This window comes from Bicyclus anynana, chromosome 5, assembly GCF_947172395.1.
Source record: "Bicyclus anynana chromosome 5, ilBicAnyn1.1, whole genome shotgun sequence".
NCBI lineage: Eukaryota > Metazoa > Arthropoda > Insecta > Lepidoptera > Nymphalidae > Bicyclus > Bicyclus anynana.
In genome coordinates, this window is record NC_069087.1 from 9499974 (window position 1) to 9523933 (window position 23960).

General features: G+C 33.2%; 4 protein-coding genes across 5 annotated transcripts; 2 read left to right on the forward strand and 2 right to left on the reverse strand.

Annotated features, from left to right (window-relative positions):
- The first annotated feature begins 1279 nt into the window (after window positions 1–1279).
- Window positions 1280–14635, forward strand: LOC112052488 (dnaJ homolog subfamily B member 6). Of its 2 annotated transcripts, XM_024091594.2 has the most exons (7): window positions 1280–1771; window positions 4425–4518; window positions 4864–4973; window positions 7510–7647; window positions 8496–8678; window positions 9680–9929; window positions 11205–14635. In XM_024091594.2, the coding sequence occupies exons 2-7, from the start codon at window positions 4454–4456 to the stop codon at window positions 11302–11304; spliced, it is 846 nt and encodes a 281-aa protein (XP_023947362.1). In that variant the 5' UTR covers window positions 1280–1771; window positions 4425–4453; the 3' UTR covers window positions 11305–14635. The 2 variants fall into 2 exon arrangements, with proteins under 2 accessions (XP_023947362.1, XP_023947378.1); XM_024091610.2 differs by lacking the exon at window positions 7510–7647 and having other exon boundaries at window positions 1283–1771.
- A 1196-nt stretch (window positions 14636–15831) lies between these two features.
- LOC112052310 (uncharacterized) lies at window positions 15832–18929 on the forward strand. The gene is made up of 4 exons (XM_052881747.1): window positions 15832–16120; window positions 16533–16618; window positions 17002–17158; window positions 18530–18929. The coding sequence occupies exons 1-4, from the start codon at window positions 15976–15978 to the stop codon at window positions 18748–18750; spliced, it is 609 nt and encodes a 202-aa protein (XP_052737707.1). The 5' UTR covers window positions 15832–15975; the 3' UTR covers window positions 18751–18929.
- On the reverse strand, window positions 18904–21469 carry LOC112052517 (probable salivary secreted peptide). Its single transcript, XM_052881746.1, has 2 exons — window positions 20010–21469; window positions 18904–19098 (listed from the first exon to the last, which is right to left on the reverse strand). Exons 1-2 carry the CDS (start codon window positions 20199–20201, stop codon window positions 18958–18960), a joined length of 333 nt encoding a protein of 110 aa, XP_052737706.1. The 5' UTR covers window positions 20202–21469; the 3' UTR covers window positions 18904–18957.
- A 297-nt stretch (window positions 21470–21766) lies between these two features.
- Window positions 21767–22514, reverse strand: LOC112053416 (uncharacterized). Its single transcript, XM_052881745.1, has 2 exons — window positions 22266–22514; window positions 21767–22035 (listed from the first exon to the last, which is right to left on the reverse strand). Exons 1-2 carry the CDS (start codon window positions 22455–22457, stop codon window positions 21895–21897), a joined length of 333 nt encoding a protein of 110 aa, XP_052737705.1. The 5' UTR covers window positions 22458–22514; the 3' UTR covers window positions 21767–21894.
- Between the last annotated feature and the right edge of the window lie 1446 nt (window positions 22515–23960).

The window sequence follows — 23960 nt, forward strand, 5'->3', positions numbered from 1 at the left end:
GCGTTTACAAAAACTGTTTCTATAGAATTGATGTTTCATTGTTGTAATTGTTTTTGTCATGTAAAGAGCTCCCTAAAAATGCCGGTTTGTGTAGATGAATGGCATATAAAACAGTCAACACATTATAGTGAACTTTTAGTTCACTATAACATAAAGTTAAATATAAAAAATACTCGTGAAAGAATTATTTCAATAGGTACGTTAATTAGATTTCAAGATATAGAATTTTAAAGTGAGTGCGCGGTGACCAGCCCATGTTTAATGTACGTGACGTCATCGTGCGCCACTTGCTTAGCCCGTTTAAGCAATTTCTAGAGACTAGACTTCTCTCCTAGAGACTCTCGCGAGTTTGTATGTAAGTCCTTCACTTTTTATGCTGCAAACTTGAAATTTGGCAGGGAGGTGGATTATAGTTGGTAGACATTCTGTTAGAGTGTGGCTAATGAAACTGTAATTTATCGGCAAATTAAAAAAAAATCGTCGTGAATTCTCAAAATTATAGTGCAAATATTGGGATAACTGAGTTTTATAGTAATATTGTATTCACAAACAAAAAAATAATTTATACAAATTATGGAAACGCATCTTTTTTTAAAATTTGATAAAGTGATTTTTTTAAGTTTGTCGGGTGATTTCTGTCTCTACTTTGACTAGCCAAACCATACAAACCAATTTTGCGAAAGGGCCGGATAAGGGTCTAAAAGCTTTCGCAAATTTATATGAAAGTCCGTCATTTTTCATGCTACAAACTACAGGCAGGGTTGTTTTTTATTGTTTGTAGATGTTCATTACAAACAAATTTTGCGATAGAGCTGGATTAAAGAGGTCTAAAGTGTGCTAAACTCGCAAGTTTAGTACATTATTTTTGTGCTAAAAACTTGAAATTTGACAGGTGGTTGTTGTGATGATTGAATGCATGTAAAGTCAAAACATAAACTAGTGTATCTGTATTTAAAAGCTCTAATGTAACTTTGAAATTATTTTGTATAACTACTAACATTCTCCATAAATAATCGATTCTTTTGACGTAACAGCAAAATCAGCGAAGTAATCGATTATTCCGTGTTCTCAATTCTAACCATTAGTTCATCAGCAGGTAGGGCAGAAGTACGAAATTGTCTATACCGGCAAATGAAGGGCGAAGACGTCACGGCATTATACGCGGGCAGATCCATATTTAACTCATCTATAGTAACGAGCAAATTTATGTGAACTCAAAATAACTAGTACTCAGAGCCGTTCAGATGTTTAAAAGTAGGCTGACACAGACTATAAACTTTCACCCAAAAAAAATGTTCCACTTCTGAAGTCGGAATCATTCGAAACGAAAAATACACAGTACACATTATAATAAAATACTGATTTCGAAATAAGTATCGCCTTCGTTTAACTAAATGGAAAAATTACTTCCCGCATTTGTTCAAGTGTTTGTTAATATTGTTCCCAAGTATTAAATCATCAAAATATCGCAAAATTTTGCCAACAAAAGGAGTGATTAGATTACAGTGTTATTCTCTATAACTCGAACGATCATTAAATGTCATTGAAAAAAACCAATCGTCCATTTCATACATGTGCATCAAAGTAATTGAAATAATTGTGCTTTTGTGATCAACAGCCTTCTTTCTATGTGATAGTTTAAATGTTACAATAAGTGATAAGTTCGGTCAAGTTTTCCATTGTGTCTTGGGAGGTCGGCGAACATCTCTACCGTTCTTGATCACCTGTTTTTGCACTCAACGGATTTCCTAATCATATCAATGATCTAAAGGTTTGTATTATATAAAACGATTAATCATAGTTGTTTTCAATTAGATAATTCATTATTACAAATTCGCGGGTGTTCTAAGATGTCGAATAATTTTAATTATTGTCAGAATTCTCACATATCTAGTCTGCATCGTCTGCATCGTATGTGTGTGGGTGTCAAATATTATTTTATAATTTCTTCCGATCTACGTAATATTGTGATGATTCAATCTATTTTAATACATTTCATTTTAGGAAGTTTTCAACAATGATTGGTCTTCTGATCCAATAATACCTTTATGTTCTATGGACTCCTTTATATTAAATGTCTGTTTGTGTAATAACAATGTAGTAATTGTTTAATAATTTTAATTAATAGAGTTTCTTACTAAATTAAAGTTGAATAAAACCACTTGCATTTACAATAACTAATTTTCCTTCTCTACTAAATATGGAGTATGATTCATAGTCAAAGTTGAATTAATGCAGTAAATAAATGTTAATATTTTGAAAGTTAGGTTAAAATATTAAAGAGCTGACAGGTTAACATTTGCAATGCAATGCTGTTAATTAAATACAAAAATATTCACAAGTTCACAAATTAAGTTGAGGTTGTACCAAACTTCAAGTCCGCTTTGAATGTGAGGCATCTGGTTGCACAGTAAATCATAATATAACATCACAGTTAGTAATAGCTGCTCAGTTCAGCTTGTTGCAATATCTGAGTGGATATATACCAATCCCATACCATGTTTTATAGAAAGTTGATTAAGCAATTATTATTGATGTGAATATTTTTTTAAATTTTTTTCCTTATTGGGATGTCATTCCAAATGAATGTATCGAAATTGGGGAATACAGTTTGCTTTTGTAGCCACATAACTATCATATCTATCCACACCCTAATTGCATCATTGGATAGCTGAAGGACAAAGATTTTTTGATGTTAAGCTAGAATTCTGATAAGTTTCATCATTCAGTGGTGAGGGAAGCGCTGCTAATTGGCAGTCATTTTGTCAGTTTTCGAAACTCCCACTTTTATTTAGTGATGAAATTACATCGAGGTTTACAGATTGCTTTAATTTATGATACTATTAAATAATTTTTATAGTAAGTATGGTTTGTCTATATATCATCATGCTTAAGTTTTTAAGTGGGTGAATCATTATCATAACCAATGTTTGGATGTTTATGCATTAATCACATGCTTTGTAGCATTAGTGTTTTTGTTGAATGATTCTCAAGTGGCTGTATTAACCTATCATCTCATCATAAACATGCTGCAGTCATAAACAGAACTGTCAGATTGCTGGCAAAAATTGTCAGTAGACCATTTTTTTTAACACTACTCTATAATAAGAGGATGTCTGTTTATTCTTAACATAATATCTATACTAATATTATAAAGCTAAAGAGTTTGTTTGTTTGTTTGTTTGATTGAACGCGCTAATCTCAGGAACTACTGGTCCGATTTGAAAAATTCTTTCAGTGTTAGATAGCCCATTTATCGAGGAAGGCTATAGGCTATATTTTATCCCCGTATTCCTACGGGAACGGGAACCACGCGGGTGAAACCGCGCGGCGGCAGCTAGTCTTTAAATACAGGTATAATCTAATTGAATGTGAATAATAAGCTGTAATAAGAAAATCTCAAGCTAACGTTGTTTTAGGTTGTTTCTGATTGAAATAATTTATTATGAGGCTTGAAAGAGTCAAGCCTTACATATTTAATGGAACATTCAGAAGCCAATAATTCAACAAATTCAAATTTCTAATTTTATTTACATCATCATCAGTATCAGGCAATGGACAATCACTGCTGTACATAGGCCTCTTGTACGGGCTTCCAAACACACCAAACTGCCAGCATCCATTGGCTTTCGTCAACTTGCATAATATTCGGTCCAGCAAGTAAGTCGACCAACACTGTGCTTTCCAATGAGGGGTCGCCATTCCAGCAACTTGGTACCCCAAGGTTCATTGGTTTTTCGAACTATATGGCCTGCCCATTTCCACTTCAGCGTTGCATTGCACCAAAGTATGTCAATGAAGTGAGCTAATGGTTAATAAAGGTCTATTTATTTGGTACTTTATCAACTATAACTACAATAGATCATTAATCTTTTGATTAAAGACAGGAATATTTCAACTATAAATATTTATCAGTGTTTAAAATAGTGTGCTTTTTTTTATAATGAACAATTTACTTGCTATACAATAAATATTTGAGATGAATTTTGAAGTATACTTGATATTTTTTTTGTTTTCTGTCTGTTGTCATATGGGATTGTCAAAATTTTTCATGGTTTGGCAGGTGATATTTAAATGGATTTCAAGTCACATTGCTTATGAAAACCAAAAAATATGTATGTGTAAATATTATAAACATAATAAAAGTTAATCTTAAGTTGATTTTATACCATTATATAAAATTAGATAAAAAATATGCAAAGTTATTTTATAGTATTAGACACATGACATCTTCTGTGTAGGTATTTAAATTTGTTCTGTATATTTTATAGGTTTGTGAATATATAAAACATATAATGTTTTTTGAATATGTGTTATGAGACACATATTACAAGTAAAAAATTACTAAATCAGATTATGTGTAGTCTTTAAACATATTATTCAGTGAGGTTATCTACAGAATTAAATTTTCCATTTGGTTTCAGATTTTATTGTACCCCTTGAGGGATCAGCTATGGTGGACTACTACAGAATACTGGGTGTATCTCGGACTGCAACTGATGCGGAAATTAAAAAAGCGTAAGTATTTAATGGCTGGCAGCTTAAGACTGTGGTATTAGGAAGTCATTGCTAGAGGTCTATGTTTAGCAGTGGATGTCTATTGTGGGACAATTATGATGATTATGATATTCTCTCATTCATTTTTCATCATTGTAGGGATTTGAAATTCATTTTCAAATTTATACAAAGATTATACTATATTGATGCTATACTGAGTGTTGATACCACCCTAAGAAATAAATAGATCCTAGACACGCCAATGAATACCACAGTCTTAGCTAATTTCAAGCAGCAGTAGCTTGGTAAGTAATTTATAAATAATTTCTTCTCCTTATAATTAAAATAAAATATTTTTATTTTTAGTTACAGAAAATTAGCACTAAAATGGCACCCTGATAAAAATCCAGATAATGCTGATGAATCTAATAGGCGATTTAAAGAGATATCTGAAGCTTACGAAGTCCTTTCAGATGGTAAGAGTTGAACACACATTTTATAATGAAAAAGAATAATTTAGTCTATACTAAAGCCATACTCAATCTGCACTGTTTAACAAATAAACAAACAAATTAAAAATGAGAGTAGAAATCACTAGTCATTTCACACCTGATATATTAATTTTTTTGAATAACCGTTTAATTATTTACAAAAAATTATTTAATTTATAAAAAAACACATAATTTAAAAAGAGATAAGTTATGAAATGACATTTCTACCATCATTTCTACTTTGTTTGTTGGTAAACAGTGCATTCCGTATGGCTTTAGTAAAGTCTTCCTGTGCTATTATAATAACTTGTAGATTTTATATTATTAAGAATTGTGTATTCCTGGTATTATCTTGTTATTTTGTATTACTATTGATTCTGCTCTTTTATCTGTCACACAATGGACCTAGCACCCACACTGTGAAACCAAGGAATGGTATCATATTTGTCTGTGGTTGACCAAGAGTATATTGAGTAGCTGATAATAAAACTTGCACATAAACCATGAATTTATACACTATATATAGAATGTTAGGCGACTGATAGATTAGGTACACATCAGTGTCGAAGATTGGAATTTTGATGAAGGCAAGCTGTCCCAAAGAAAAGGAAATTCATAAAGCCTGATACAAACTCCGGTTTCTCATACATCCATACATACATATATATTCATTACAAAATTGAATACCTGTGTATGTATGGTTTTTTAAAGGTAACCCGGCGTTAATTGGACTGTATGGAGTCTTCGCCGTTGGTACACATACACTGTCATCATTTTTACATGTGCTAGTTGGTTCTTGATTCACATAATTTTTAGTATGGCTGCATACAATGAATGAATGAGAGAATTCACTTTTATTGTTATGTGCGGGTAATGTGGGACAAGGTGTAAGTACAAAAGGTTGTACTGGGTCAACATGTTTGTGAGCTGTGGTACATGCTCATCAGTGTAGTGAATCAGAACTAAAGTTCGCATTAATCTTAGGATTCCTAACATCAGTCCCTACTAGAGTTGGTTTAAGAGGTATGGTATACCAGTAAATGCTAATTAGGCACCAACGTTTAATAGCTATGTCTTAGACAGAAAGACTGATGATAACATGTAGAAATTCTAACAAATATGTCCTGCAAGGTGATGTTTTGTGATATGATGATGGTTTACATATTAGATCAGATGAGCCTGATCTTGTGTGGAAACTGACTTTATATGAAATATAAAAAAGCCTATGTTTTCTACCTGTAACCACACAAGCAATTTTTAATAAATAAGTATAGGTCTGGGCCTCAAAATCTGTCCATGACACTGGATAATGAAACATTTGTTATGAGATATGATTATGATGTTATGTATGTAATGATGTAGAATATAAAGGCCATATTTGTTTGGTCAATTCGATCAACTCAACCTGGATGAACTAAACCAATGATATTTAATACTAGAGATAAGGCACTAGTGCATCAAAACTGAGGCAGACAAATGTCTACAATGTCAAATTGTGTGTTCAGGATGTGTAAAAATATATAATGATAATGTATATATACATAAATATATAATGGAATTAATGACAAAATTGTGCATGTGTGCGCTCAGTGGTGTAGCCTAAATTCGGATCATTTATTGCAGTGATTTTATAGGCCTATAACCTATCTTTAGTATAAAATTATCATTGTACTAAACTAATACCAGGGCAGGACAATTTTATTTTGTTTGTTATTTTGAGATTTTCATATTTAATGTTAAGCCTTATTATTAAATGCCCATTTTAAAGTAAATAAAAAATATAATAATTACATTTTATGTATTTATTGTTTATGATAATATAATACATATAACTATATTTTTTATATGAATTATAAATATAATTTAATTTAATTAATATTTAAACAAATAAAATAACATCCATATAATCTATTGTGAATAACTTGCTTGGTATAAAATGCATACTATTATATTTTATTAATAATAATAATTCACATAATATCATAGTAATGCATCTGGTGTTAGTATATAATATATATAGTTTAAAGTATACGTAATTAGATACATTTTTTATCATACAAATACAAATTTTTATTTAATATTAATATGAACTCCAGATTTTGTCTGATTGGGTGATTGTTTTTGCATTCACAAAAGATTTAAAGTTTTATGAGATTTGTGTATATTTTTATCCTCAATAGTTAAAAGTTAAATGGTGGATCCTTGATTGTAGGTTGAAATCCCACCTATGCTTTATTGTTATATCTAAACTATTTTCATCTTGCACCTCAACATAATGCTTGTGTTTTATCTATGATGAACACAAGATGTCATTTTCTGTTGCATAGTTTCAGTGTAAAGGTACATCTTTTTTGTCATAGACACTACACAAACTGTGTTGAGATGCCAGTTAAAAATTATTTTATGCATATTGTAGAGAGAATAATGAAATGCCCTTAATATGCAATATGTTTTTCAAAACAAAAGACACTCTACAAAGTTACGTAGTACTTTAGTACAGAATGATTTTATTGTTGGGTAGAAAACAAGCGGAAATTATATGATGCTCGGGGCTCCAGCCACCACAGTCACAGATATTCAAGCAAGAACGGAGTTAATGGCCACCGACACTTTAGCTTCAAAGGTTTTTTTGGAGAGACACCATTCCACCGTTTTTTTGGTAGTTTTCCCACTTCAACTAGGGTTTTACTCATTTGAATATTGCCATTTTGAACTGTAACTGGGTATGTTTATTAATATTTTGGTACATGTAAAAAGTGTTGAGTTGTTTAATTTAAAATATAGAAGATGTTATAACAAAAGACTTGCCTAGTTCTGGTTAATTTTTTTCTGGAACAATTAATAGCATGAAACAATGGCAATATTCATAAGTAATAATATAATTTTTGTATTATATTATTATCTTCATTATATTAATATAATAGTACTGTAACAATGGAGATTTTTGGCAGCTACCCCAAACAAATTGCTATTAACAATACAAATTTGTGTGAATTTTTATACTAATCATCTGTGCTGCTCCATACAATCTAATATGCCCTTTTTTGTTATTTGCAAATATCATAAATTACACTTGGCATTTAAATAATTATGGCTATTACTAAATAAAAATCAATTCATAAAATGCGTGTGGTGTACAATATTAATTTGGTTAAAATATTTTGCTATTTACAAAATTATATATTTGTATATAATATACATATTTCAAATATTCAATCATAATTTTATTAATTATTCATTCAAATTGGTTAATAATAGAAAACTATGTGAAATATTTTAACTTCTAAAAGAAAATCTGCTTTAACGCCTAAGTTATTTAAGAGAAACACATTTCTCTTCAGGTTTGGTAAATTTCATAAGTAGGTAAATATGCTTAAAATAATGTAATTTGTGTACATTCGGCATTCATTTCAGGCGTATGAAATTATTTTTGTATTCCATGCTTAATATTCACTGTTTGTAGAGACTACAGAAAAGTTTATGGAACTTATTCTTTTTTACTAACAGAAAGAAAACGCCGCGTGTACGATCAGTATGGTAAAGAAGGGCTGAACAACAGCAGGGGACGGCACTCGGCGTCCGACGAGGACTATGACTTCGGCTATCACAGCTTCCCCTTCAAGTTCCGGGACCCGGAGGAGGTGTTCAGAGAGTTCTTTGGCGGCTGCCCATTCGGAGAGATATTTGGTGGTAATAATCTGCTAATTATTAAAATTATCAATTTTATTGTAATTTTCTCTTATTATTCTAATTGACGAGTACTGTTACAGGCAACTTTTTAGGAGTTAAGTTTAAATCAAGTACCGCTCGCTAAAATTGCTAGATTTAAAAAAAAATCATCTACATTTTCTTCCGAGTGAATGACATTTTACAATATAACGTGTAGGTAGACCACACAGTCTGTCCGCCTGGTAGAACTTAGTCCATCTGAACTCTTTCTGTGTACATCTAATTTCATAATTTTCAATCAACACAATAATAAATATAAAAATTTTGGTGTGTCTGTCTGTTTGTTCAGGCCAATCTATGCAACGGCTGGACAGATTTTAATGCAACTAGTTCTACTATTACTACTTCACTGCAGTATGCAGCATGTAGCAGTGATGTATAAGATACGCTATACATATGTATACACATGCTGCAAGATATTTAAAAAAAAGTATTTCAGATACCAGATACAAACAGTTTTCTAAAAAGGTATCTGTAATACTAGATACAAAATACCTATTTTTCAAATACTTTTTAAAGATAAAATACTTTTGTAAGAAAAAATAAAACATTTAATTGGTATTAGTATTTTTTAAAGTCAAAATACTAATACCAGGAAAATGTATCTAAATGTTAAGATACAAAATAAAAAAATAAAAAGTATTTCAAATACAAGATTTTGTATCTTGTATCTATATTTTAGATACATTTATCTAAGACAAGCGGACGCCCGCGACAAATCCCGCGGGAACAATGGATTTTTCCGGGATGAAAAGTAGCCTATGTGTTAATCCAGAGTAAAATCTATTTCCATTCCAAATTTCAGTCTAATCGCTTCAGTAGCCGCAGCGTAAAAGAGGAACAAACATACTTACACACACACAAACTTTCGCCTTTATGATATTAGTGTGATAAGTCACATCTCTGTAAAATAGGTATATTTCAAGGGATTTAGGTAATAATGGACGACGTGCACGTTCCAGACATGAACGGGCACAGCGGGCGCGGGCGGCGCAGCCACCCCAGCACGTCGCTCACGTCGTCGCTGTTCAGTCCGTTCGGCTTCGGCATGCAAGGGCTGGACGACATCTTCGCGCACGCCGCCACCAACGGCAACACCTTCACGTCCTTCTCCACCTTCAACAGCTCCATGGCGGGCCCGGGCAGCGCCAATATGCGCAGCACCACCACCACCACGAGGGTCGTCAACGGCAAGAAGATCACTACTAAAAAGTTTGTATACATTGTAATTTGTAACTCTACGACTCTTTGACGGCCGCGTGGCGCAGTGGGTAGTGACCCTGCTTTCTGCATCCACGGCCGTGGGTTCGATTCCCACAACTGGAAAAATATTTGTGTGATGAGCATGGGTTTTTCCAGTGTGTATTTATACATTATATAAGTATTTATATGTAGTATATAAATGTATATGAATATTATAATATCAACTATCTTAGTACCCATAACACAAGCTACTCTAGCAAGCTACTACTTACTTTGGGGCTAGGTAGTGATGTGTACTGTTTAAGTATATTTATTTTTTATTTATTACGATTATTACTTGGGTCCCAGTCTCGGACCAATTACCTTTGGACTTGTATCTATGTGCGCAGCCTGGATTGTATGTAGAGGTGGCAGCTATACTTAAATTGAGTGTCTCACATTAATAATTGATACTTTCTGTTCGATCAAATCGAGTTTTTACGGCCTAAACCGAAAACGAATTTCAACTTCAGCTTCGGTTTCGGCTATAGTTTCGGCCTGTTTTCAACCTAAACGATCTAACTAATCTAGATACGCTCTATGCCCGTGCTTGTATCACACTCAAATTCACCCACAAAATTATCTGTCGTTTTTTGAGGGGGACGCTCGAAAATATTTAACACCAATAAATATATCCTGTGTCCTTACGCTACACACAACTATAAATTGAAATCGTAATGTGTGTATTACGGGGACACAGGATATATTTTTGGTGTTAAATATTTTCAATTTGTGAGTTTACCTTGTCCCCCCGTTCGTGTAGTATTAACACGATGAAATATCGATTCTATCGACAAAGTTGGTATAGACACGTTAGATCGTGATTACACTTTTGACAGAAGGGTAACGTCTAGCGAGGCAGGTCCTATGGTAATTGGTCTGAGGTCCGTTTCATTCATAATCATGAATTCAGTATCATTTGATTATGCAAGTACCTAACTCTGAAAAGTCAAATCTAAATTACTATTGATATCCAAAAAAATATAGGCTGAGCTGAGAACTCAGCCAGATTACAATGTAGACTCATTTCAAAATAAGATGTGACGTGAGATGGAACCCTTAAAGCTTTAACTTTAGATTTTACTTTTCACACTCTAAAAAGTGTGAAACAAGAAATATTCTATTGTAATCATCTATAAAAAGCTACATGCATAGTTTAAGGTAATTAAAACATGCCAATGAGATGTTTATCTTGTATTTTTTTCTTATTTTTAATGAAAAAATATATGTATTTTCTTTTTCCAGGGTCATGGAGAACGGTCGCGAGACGGTGATGTCCTATGAAAATGGCGTTCTCAAATCAAAGACTGTTAACGGCGTACCTCAATCACTAACATACAGCTAAATGAACAATCCGTAACCAAACACGATCCAAATGACAACTTAATCAATATCATATAATGCGAGTAACATGTTCCAACTTATAATATTATAATTTTGCTTATTTTTAATTATTTGTAGTCACTGGCACTGTAAATTTTGCGGTGAAATTTTTAAACAACACTTAATTTAGGTTTTAAGTCTCGCTTTTTATTGATCATTATGATTGAAAGTGAGTAAGTTGCAAGTTGTTTGTAATATAATTACTTTTTTTAAATAATTCGCTCATCAGGACGATTGCCCGATCCTTGATCTCAACTTCTCGAAAGAGCATTGAGACAGTGTTGGTTCTGATGCTCTTACTTTACAGTCAACTGTAGGTTATTGTCGAATTGCTGGTCAGTTTATAATATGTATGAACGCCATTTTGAGAGTACATTAAAACAAAACACCTACTCTTTGTGGCTCTAAATTTATTTTTCGTTGATTTTAAAGTAGTTTAGTGGTTTGGTTTCTTTTTCATTTTATTAAAATTGACTGCCACGTCAGATCAGTGCGCAAACGGGACGATAAATGTGAAGTCATTGATGCTTCGTTGCTTCATATTTGATATGAATGTTAGATAATTTTTTACAATGATGCCAAAAACAGGTATGAAGGGATATTTAGTTACAATTGTGTCGTTAACGACTTAAAACAATTACAATATGTAAGAAGTGAACTGCTCAGGGACCCTGGTTCCGGACTACCTACAGTCAGGTTAGTCATAGCTTTTAGTCGATTATCACAATGATTCTTTACTCTTTAGTACGTAATGTTAGTGTAAAATGTGTTTATATCATTTGATAAATTTTAAAGTTTCTTGTTCAAAATTTTACACACAGGTGTTATCGTTTAACGGCATTTATTGTATAGCGTTGCAAACAGAACACCATTGCACTTTATGGACCAAGATCCCATGATCACCAGCATATAGTAGCGTTAATTGTGATAATTTGACTTACATTCGTTCATAGACAATACACAGTCAGTGTGAATGTGTTACAGTCAGTGTGAATGTGTTAAAGGGCCATTTAAAAGTAATCTTTATATGTTTGTTATTGTCTGGAGAAGGTTCTTAAGACAGAAATGGTGAGGGTAGGGGGGTAGGATAGGATAGAGGTAGTTGAAAGTTTACATCGAGTTTAACGCGGGCGAAGTTGCGGGCGTCCGCTAGTTAAAATATACGTTTTCAACAGAACCTGTAGGTATCAAATTATTTTAACTCACATTTGGAAAAAATATACAAATGACAATAAAGCTCGTGTCTGCAGCTGAGATCATACTTCTTCTCCGGGTCCTTAGTTGAGGAGGATAATGCTGTTGCTTGCTTGGCAAGTTCGTGGATGTCACTCCCATGATATGCGGGCGACGAGGGGAAAGACTGCGCGGGTGTGAAATAGAGCGAATTTGCCAATCAAAAAGTAGCAGCTTTTTAAAATTATAAAATTTTACATTTTATAATGGAATTTCATTGGAAGCTATAATATAATATGCATGGTGGTCATGGGATCTACCTCTATTAACACTAATGGTAATGTGGTCTACATTTTTGATGTTATTTATAACTTATGGTTGTATGTTGTATATATATATTATACTCTTGAGTTCTCTACGTGGTCAGTCTGAGGTTGGTAAAGAATTTTTTTTTCTTAAGTCATCAGGTAATTATGTCAAGATCAAAACAAATGATACTCATATTGCCACACTGTAAGTAGGTTGGTTGAATAACAATGTACATTGTTTCATGTATTATTTGTCTTTTCAACACAGATTAGCTGAGAAATCGTTAGTTTAGATATTTTGCTTAATTCAGAGGTCACACCATCATTACCATAATAAGTATAAATTAGTTTTATATTGATCGAATAAATCAATCGATGACAGACGAAAGTTTGCAGCACAGTCGCAATGTTGCTTGTCTATATTTGGGGTCCTGAACTCTCTTCTATTTACTATTCTCGGCTATCTTGTTCCTACTTACCCTTTGTAGAACAATAACAAGACCCTGGGACGTTTGCATCTGTTTCTAATTCGTGAATAGTGTGGAATGCTGGCAATGCCCTTCAGACGTCTGTTTTTACTATCACCTAATTTGAGAGCCTTCAAGGCAAGTGGCAATAGGCGTCTTTTAGGCAGGCGCGCAATTCAATTAATATTCCATAACATCCAACTAATATAAATGATTAAATGATAATACAAAGATGGGGAGAACTATTTAGATACAGTTGTTAAACTAAATAATATGTTCTAATTAAAAAGTCCTGTTGAATGTAATCAACTGCTTTAAAAGCTAAACCATATCAACCTAATTTCACAATTGATATTCATTTTTTTTTTTAAAAACTTTTGCATGTTAGTTGTTTGTGAATAAAATTGTTTGCATAAATTAATCAGAAAGGGTTATCAACCTCATAAAATAACCAATAGCAATAGATGGTTGGAAATATTCTAGAGATACCATAAATTAAGCCAATATTTAATGCGCTTGAATGTAGTTTTAATGACAGAAAATTATCTATAAATGTATGTACAAACAAATCTATATTAAATGATTATGGTATAGTCAATTTATTTCGGGAAGTAGTTTGCTATCGATGTAGTGGTAAGATGACCGGTCAAGCGCGTTTGTGTAGAAACTAGGGCCGTTATCATTGCAGACACACAACACACAGTTTTACATACCAACAGGCTTGTCAAACCCCTGTCTGTAAACCTTAACCTTGTCACTACATACCCGAATTAGTTAACTACACCACAGGATGACCATGTAAAAACTCATCTGTATATTAATATAATTATTATAATCGTTTTCTTGCTTAAACAATACTTTCCAGAATTGTACAATAAACAATTAGTATTAGTCTGTTGCAAGTCTGTATGATGGTCAATGGTCATATACATGATGTAGATATACAGAGCAACAAATCTAAAATATATGATGATTATAATTGTCAAATACTAGGTATCAATAATTATATTTTGCTATGCTAATTTAGTAGGTACTTAATATTTCTAATTTATGTTGCAAGAATTTTACTCCTTTTTTATTTAAAATTAACTGTGAAAGCTTACTTTACTTACGTTCATTTAGGTTTTAGATCTGTACGTAACAGGAGTTCTTGCTATTTACACGAGTGCCATTGCTATCCTAGATTCTTCTATTTGAGCTCGATTTCTTGACATCTTTGATTTTCAAAATAATTGTAAATAGATTTAATACTTAATATTAAATTGTTTTCAATATTTTGTGTTCTGCAAAATTATTGTCAGCAAGTAATGAGCACTGCGAGATAAATAAAGAAACTTAATTGTAATTGTGTTTAATTTTTCGCCTTCACGTTCTTGAGTGGTTTGCGTATGATTTCATCAGCTCTTGAGCAGCAGCATTGAGATTAAGCTAGCAGCTTCAAACATTCATTGTTTTGATTCTTTATAGTAAAATGATTTTTTTTTTATATAAGCATTATGTAAATATGCTATGCTAGGCTATGTAAGTTTAAATTTTATTTGAAAATTCATAAGAAACACCATGTTGAAGACGTGATCGTGTTTTCTCGAACTTTACAAAAAAACTTTTCTACTATTATTTAGTATCGAACATTGGCCTATTGTCATACAGACCCGTATGCTTAATACATAGAGTAACATGAAGTACCTAATTCGTTTACTTTGCCAGATCAATAACGTTGACACGCAATGATCAAAGATAACTTAATAATTTGATAGTTCAGTATACCTACCTATTTATGTAAAAATTAGTCATTTGTCTGTCGGTGTGTTTCTTTTTAACCGACTTAAAAAAATTAGGAGGTTCTCAATTCGAGTCTATGTTTTTTTTTGTTCTGTTGTTCTCATGAGATCAGTCTGCAAAATATGAGCGAACAAGCGCGAACGAAGCGTTCTAGTAGTATTTGGCGCTTCGAGGCAACATTCCCCAGCGGGAGAAACTCCATGTAACCTATGTATGGGTTAGTTTGTGATGTTTGAGTCATTTCCCTGTAAATATTTGTATACCTATATTAGGCAATATTATTTCACCGACTTTATAGTCACGAATAGGAAAAATAAAATATATGATAATGTGCCTAAAGTAAAATCTCCAACATAAAGTAAAATCTCCAACATGCTTGTAGACAGAGTCGCAGGCACTATATGGACAACACAGAATAATTAAGTATTGTATATAATGGCAACAAAAGCTGATCACGATATATCATATCTATTATTATTTTACTAATGACACCACATCACGTCAAATTATTTGATTATTATTTGATTAGGCTCTGGACAAAATCAAAGTAACTGGAAATTACAACGTATAAAATGGCGCTCGTGTATAGCTGCTGTTTTTGGTTTTCCCTACGACTTGGTGGGATATTAGTGGGGATTTTTTCAGCTGTAAGAGTGAATTTAATAGTGTTTTAATATATTATTCCTTTTTTAATAGCTATTACTCTTTACGCCGCACGCTTGACTTGGGGAATAAGCTAGTGAATCCGTTACAAAAAGTGTAATCGGGCGAGGCGAACGGAAGAGGAAGAGCTAAAGAAGTTTTAATTCTATAGTGGTCTAAAGCACACTTTTTCTTCTTGGGCTTAGTAGTGATCATAGGTTTAATAAAATAATTGGTCACTAGCTAGGAAAATCTATTGTTATGTTACAGGTTCAAGCATTAGTAGGCATTATATTTTGCAGCTTAGCTTACAAACATCAGGAGAGTATTAAATATCATATATCACTTTGGATGAAAAACTTTAACCTCATATACGTACATGGATACTTAGAAACTATTCAAACAGGTAAAAAAAACTATTAAACTAAAAACCTCAACTTTTCTGATATGAACGAGTCGAACGAGCTAGATTGCTACTATTAACTTTTGCATAATATCTTCTCTACTATATAAAAATAAGTCGGGTTTTTCTTCCTTACGTTATAACTCCAGAACGCACGAACACGAACCGATTTCCACGGTTTTGCATTCGTTGGAAAGGTCTCGGGCTCCGTGAGGTTTATAGCAAAGAAAAATGGGTAGAGTAGGGGTTGGGTTGGAGTAGGGTGGGGGTAGGGTAGGAGTAGGCGTAAGTCAAAGCGAAGCTTGACCGAGTCCACTAGTATTGTATAATAATTATATTGAAGGTACTTACTACTTATTACCTACATACGATAAGTATCAAAGTAACTTGTGACTATCATACCTCTTTGTTTCAGATCCTGAAAAGTACTTAACCTATTCAATTATTATTTTTATTATTTATATTACTGTATGCATCCTGTATATTTATGGAGCCTACGTTGTAAGTTAAATTTATCATCTCGTTACGTCGGTTTGCAAGGCAGATTTATTAATGCACTGATATATTAGATAATAGAATTATTTATTTGTTGTTTCTAAAAGTACCTAGTTTTAGAATTAACAAATGAATAATTTTATTTCCACATAGGTACCACTTTTGTCCTACGCAGCCGAGGACCGAGTTGTAGGTTCCAATATATAAAAAAATCCACAACATTTCATCAAACACCAAAGATTTAATTTAATTAAAGGATACATTTTTATGGAATGTAGGAACCCATTGAAATGATGGATGAATTGTAAATAAATGAATTGTAATTCACCCATCATACATAACACTCTAATAATGTGATAATAACACGTTATTTCTAATATGACCTATAGTGTAACAACGCTGCGATGGTGGGATTTATATCTGTAGAGCTGGTACGCCTAATCACTCTCTCAATACTGGTTACAATTTGCCTGCTGGTCCTTAAACAGAACACCATGGATATAGGACTCGTTATTGGAGCCAGTGTAGTCGCTGGTTTTGTTCTTTGTAAGTAGCTTTTATTCCTTGGTACCAGTTGTTAGTGAACTAGGTGGGTACTTCATCAATTAATTTATATAATATTGAAATTAAAAACGTTATAAGATTGATTAAGTATAAAAACTAAAAATAATAGATTAACTAGCGGACACCCGAGATTTAGCATGACATTCAATTTTCACAAATCCCGCGGGTACCTGCCATGGAGTTTTCCTTTTTAAAAGTAGTGTTTATGTTGCTCAAAATGTTCAAGTATTTTCCAGTGGAAGTTCTATTAAAATCGGTTCAGCCGTTCCAGAGACTTACAAACAGACGTTTACGTTTTACCTAGTAGGATCGTGTAAATAACTATAAGCACTTGAGAAAACACAGTTATTTTGAAATTATAGACAGACACTTCAATTTTATTTAGGTAGGTATATGTTTTTTTGATTGACTAGCGGACGACCGCGACTTCGGTCACCCTTGAGTTCGTAGAAGACCTCCTTTATCCGGCTCTCCTTGTCAGATTTAATTTTTCTCGTAAAGCGGTTTTCGAGATTTTGTGATGATTCTTTCATTTTAAATATTTAGATTTAGTGAGACTCAATTTTTATCGACGAGATACACAGGTCAGAGGTACATTGTTTCATAACAACGATAAATTTTCTACATTTGTTATCTTATCAAGTTAGGTTCCAAAAACAAAAAAATGCTCGAATTAAAATAAATAACGAACGTTTAGCTCAAAGAATATAATTAGGTATTTAGTGGTTTTATAGACCCGCGAACGACCGTCAGCGCGGTGTCGCAGGTTATGAGCTTCTAATAACTAGCCAGCTTCTTAATAATCACGAGCTGTTTGAAGTCTCTGATAAAATAGTAAATATTAACTATCAAGGTATCTCGTAACATGATTGACCAAGTTATCACTCTAATAGCACATATCTACTTTTATCATTTTATAGAGATTTTAGTAAGCACTTGAGTTTTTCTAATTTTATTATAAGCAGATTGCATGATGAAGTGTGTCAATATGAATTAATTATTTTGATAGGATTATATAAGCAAAGGAATCAACTTAGAATAAGTTTGCTCATGCTGTCTACTTCTAATTTCCCTCTGTCATACTGCCCGTACCTCTATCATGCGCAGCCGAGGACTGAATTGTCGGTTCCCTATAATGCAAATGGGGATGATGACTAGGTTTGAATATATTGACTTTTATGAGACATTCGGTAGCATTGAAAGTAATGATCGCAGATATTATCCTGTTTTACTTTAGAAAATTGCTTCACTATAAGCGTACCTACCTACTCCTAATTTATATACTTACAATTAAAAAAAACTTTCATCATCTCTATTTACCGTACCTACCTTGTAAGTCAAATACCTTTTCAGTGGGCCTGTTCTATTTGTGGGTCTGCGCAGCCAATCTGCCAACACTCATCAATGAGATAGAACGAGAGGAACATATAGCGAAGATTGAGAAACTTCAACAGTTACTCCTCGAGAATAAGAACCAGCGATTCAAATCAAACTTCTTACACTCGTCGTTTGATGACCACGATGACGATGTAGACAGAAGACATTTGTTCGTTATAACAAGAAACTTCAAATAAGTGAACGAATAAAGTAATTTATTATTAGTAAGGGGCTAATAGAGCATCATTTGGGGTAAACTACCTATCTACCCTCGGACTTACTTTCACTTTGACTTTTTGACATATGTTGTTCGTTGTTAATGGAAATAGACGAATATAAATAAAACTCCGTTTTCTTTAAATTAAAGTAATGTAAACGTATAGCTATTTTATTTATGGTCGCGTTTACACGTAAATCTCAATTTGGTAGTTAAGGCTGTGTCCCCTGGCGCTCTTTAGTCGAATGTTGGCGAAGCTGGAGCCCACGCCGCCTGCAGTTATCGTTGCAATGTTCTCAGTGTGATCCAGATCTCTTACAATTACACCCTGAATGAAAACAAAATTTATAGTATCATTTGTTTATAATAACCCTAGTACCTACAGAGAATTTGGAGGTCACGCAGTGCCGTTTCAATGCGGCTTGGGGGTTAGTGTGAAGTTTACCTATGTCAAATGTTAAAGTGTTTTTCAGATAGCATGGGTACGGAGACAGTCGCCTGTATGACGTTCATAATACGTAGGTACTATTATCGTGAAACGTGGCAAACTTTCAAGAGTGAAACGAACTGTCACCCACATCATCCTACATGAAACGAACTGTGATTACAATGACCGTCATCAACATCTTATATTACTCCGGGGCACGGAGGTGTAGGTACCTTCATATCATTTGACGTTACATAGTTTTGAACGGGTTAATCGGTTCGGTCGGTGGGTTAATCAGTATCAAACTAAGCTGAAAAGTTACCAAAATTATTGAAAGTTATATAGCGCAAAAACGACTTTTATAAGGCTATCCTAATGATGGTAAAATTATTAATGTATTTATACTCCTTACTTGTAGTAAGTAATTGCCCGTCGCTGCTTGTCCGCGTTTGTCCTTCAATATTTTAGTAAAATACTTATAACACTATACACTATATACACAAGTGGAAGGTCATAAGAGGAGAGGAAGGCCAAAGAAGAGATGGTTGGATTGTGTGAAAGAGGACATGTGTGTAAGAGGAGTGGATGATGAGTTGACGAGTAATAGAGACGAATGGAAAAGATTGACATATTTTTCCGACCCCACTTAAGTGGGATAAGGGTAAGGAGATGATGATGACTTAAAACACTATATCGGGAAGGAAAGTGTTGATCGTAACACATTTCGGATTACACATTTTATTCTTTTGCAAAATAATTTTGCAGGTCCAAGACTTATTATAAAACAATTTAGATGAATATAACGATCTTACCTTGATTGTCTGCAGACCCGGATCTGAGAAGAAAACTTCCTTCACTCTCTTCTTAAATGGAATTGCCATATAATTAGCTTTTTGTTGGAAAATTAGTCGAGTGTTGTAACTCGTGCCCACCGTTAGATCGTGAGCCAAACATGTTGACAAAACTACCGCTGCAACCAAACTCAGAAGTAACAAATATCTCATTTTGAATTTAAAAGAAAAAAATAACGACACAATAAGTCGTTGATAATATTGCGCGCGAACTGTTTTGAGAGTCGAGCAAAATTACAATAAGTAGGAGTTGTTTGCGGCTTCATAATAATAATTAAACAGTGTTATAAGTAAATAAATATCTTAGCTCATTATGAGGTTACGCAGCGCTGATAAAGATACCGGTCACTATTATAAGTAAAAGTAGGTAGGTACCTATATAGTATATATAGGTACCTAAGTAGTTTACCTATTGTACCTACCTAATGTTGCTTTACGTTTCAGTTATCACAAAATCGTGAAGATCGATTACTCGGTAGATTCTTGATAAGAGCACTACCTATTCTTTCGAGAAGTGGTAGGTACTTGGAAGATACGTCATCAGAGTATGACATGAAGATGACTAACGACTTTATTTGCATATTATCCCGAAGAAAACATAAGTAAAATTGCTCTTTCAACTTAGACGATTGAGGGTCTTTGAAACCTTCAACTTCCAAAAACAACCATGATGCAAACTCCATAGTTGCCTACCATATTACCTAATTATCTACCTACTTTGGGAGGTAGTGCAAACATTCAGGTTTTATAAAATGATGAAAATCATCACAGACTAGACCTGTAAACCAGTACAAAAAATACGAGTGATAGGATAGGTAAGAGTAGACCACACAACTGAAGTAAAAGTTCTCTCTTCTTTGCTCCTACAGAAACGAAATCGTGAACGAAACGTCTCTCTTTCTATCATCGCTATTCTATATCTCCCTCTCAACGTCCATTCGGCTCGTCTGATTACACTTTTCGTAACGAGTCATGCATTCATCAGCTTAGTCCCAAAATCGAGCGTGCGTAAAGAAGTTTTACTTGAAGTTGAATAATACTTCAAGATAAGCGTGACAGACAAGTACAACACACAAACACAACAAAATAAAGGTACCTACATACCTACTTCTTGTTTAACAGATTGTTAGAATCCCGCTCTGTAGGTACTCGGGGAATAACAAATCACATCAGGGTCATATCTTATCATATTAGTAAACAAAGTTTGAACGCTGTATTCTCAGCAATTTCACCGTAACCCAGAACATTATTTCGATAGGGTTTTTACTGCCTACATTGCAGAGCGCGCTGCAGACTCGACATTATACTTGACCGTGTGTGACCGGCGTAACGATCACAATAAAGGACAACGGTCATAACGATGAGATGACGTTGTGAGTAGGACCGACAAGGCTCCAAGGCATGGGTGTAACACCTCTAATTTCTTCATTCTTCAGGGCTGCTACTGAGAATTTCATGAAAGAAAAAAAAACTGTAAAATGTTTTTTTTTTTTTGCAGAAAGTTGTGATCCGAAGCCACCTAACTTTAGTCACTGGACCCATTATTCACCTACCAGTAAGGAATTGTATGAATGAATTATCTATTATGTAGTTAGATAGTAATTGTTTTAAACTTACTTACCTAATTTAGTTAGCTATTTCACAATTCCTTTAATAGATAATAATTGAATCTAAATGGAAGTAGGTAGGTATATGTTGTAAATAAATATACACACGCATAGCAAATGTGAGAATTAGTTACACATTTAATATGACATGTAAACAAAACAAAAGTGCATTTATTTTTGATTCAATAATAAAATACCTACTTGCGTTGTGTAAGAGAATATTTAATTCATGGTTGTGTTCACACAAACATCTCAATTTGGTAGTTAAGGCCGTGTCCCCTGGCGCTCTTTAGCCGAATGTTGGCGAAACTGAAGCCCACGCCGCCTGCAGTTATCGTTGCGTTGCTCTCCGAGTGATCCAGATCTTTTGCTATTATACCCTGAAGGTCACAAAAATATAATTCACGCAAAGTATATAATTACGAATTCTTACAATATAGGTAGTTTAGTACACCCTACGCCAAAAGTTTCATTAAATCCTGACCACAGAAGCAGGATAAAACATAACAGAAATAGTTATAAATATTAAAATAAGCTAGCTAAAATAATATGATAAGCCAGCGATGCTTAATTTGATCTTTCCACTAATTATAAATTGTAATTATCTTACCCTGAGTATCTGTTGATGCGGATCTGCATAGAAAACTTCCTTCACTCTCTTCTTTAACGGAATTGCATGGTAGTTAGCTTTTTTTCGGAAAACTATCCGAGCGTTGTAAACCCTGCCTACATTTAGATCGCTAGCCAAACATGATGACAAAACTACTGCTGCAACGAAACTCAAAAGTAACAAAGATCTCATCTCAATTAAAAAAAAAACAACACGATGTACAGTTACTAATACTGCACTCAAACTGTTTTGAGAATCGGGGTAAACTATACTTATAGCTCAATAGTTGATGTTTGCGGCTTTGGTATATCAATTAAAGGAAGTGTTAAATGTTAATAAATATCTTTGCTCATTATGAGTTTACGCAGCGTTGATAAAAAAAAACTCTGGTCATTATTATAGGTAGTGTGTTGCTACAACTACCAGATCATGGTATCACAAAATCTTGAAGATTGATAACATGATAAGTAACTATAGACTTATTCTGAGAACTATTAACTCTGAAGATCTTTAGGTTAATTGGGCCCTTGACTAGATTCTTTTTTTCCATTTAAAGAATATTTGCCATACCTTTTAAATATGACCAATATACCTATTCCCCTGCAACTACCGACTAGTTACAGTCAGTCTAATACAGTCTTTGACTAGTAGTCAAAGACTGTATTAGAAGTTGGTACGACAATAGACCAACGGGGCGGGGATCGAACCACCACCCCTCGGTGATGAGTCTGACCACTCTTACCGTTGAGCTATTTAGGCTATTATCTATCCTTATTTTAGGGAAATATGATTTCCCTAATGTGGTATCGCCAATTTGTCGCGTAGAAACTGGCATGGTTTTTTAAACGTCCTGCCAATTTTTTTCTAATTGTGTATTTTCTGAAAGCTGCTTAATGCTAACTGCAGCTGCGTCTTAGAGTTCTGCAGTGTTCTAAATAGTTAATCAGAATATTGAATAGTAATAGATAAGGATGTTAAAGAAATAAATTAATATTTTTTACAGGAAAAATTAATATATTAAGTTGGATAATTTACTTAATAGATAATAATAATCACATTTAATTTAGATCTTTGTAACATCTATAAACATTTACACCAAAAATAATACAACAATGAATTTTCAATCTATGCCACAGATATAGTAAAATGGTAAGCTAAGTATATAAATATGCATTTGTAGTTGATCAACTCATAATAATAATACAAGATACCAATATGTATGTATGATATGATAACCATAATACGATTTTTATTGATTAACCTTCACTATAATGTGCGGTATTGTAGTGAAATACCCTCTTATATACTGAACACACCATAAATTTATTATTCCATATATACTTATAAATAGATCAAACAGCCACCTAGTAAGTACAAAATAATTTGTTCAAAATGATAACTGCTTATTTCACAGTCTAACATTTTCACCTCAGTTAATTTTGTTTATGTGTCAAAATGCCCAAAATGGACGGATTAAAATCTAAATCATATACAGAAGCAGCAAAAGGTCAATTTGTTAAATAATTTAATTTTCATAAATGCTACTTTTTTAAATATTAAATTATATCATCGTCAAAAGTACCAATTACTATTTTCATTGCCAACAATATTATGCCATAATAAAATAATGATTGCCAATATAAAATTTACTGTGACGTTTAAGGTCTGCTCAGACCCTTCAGGATCGTATCGGTA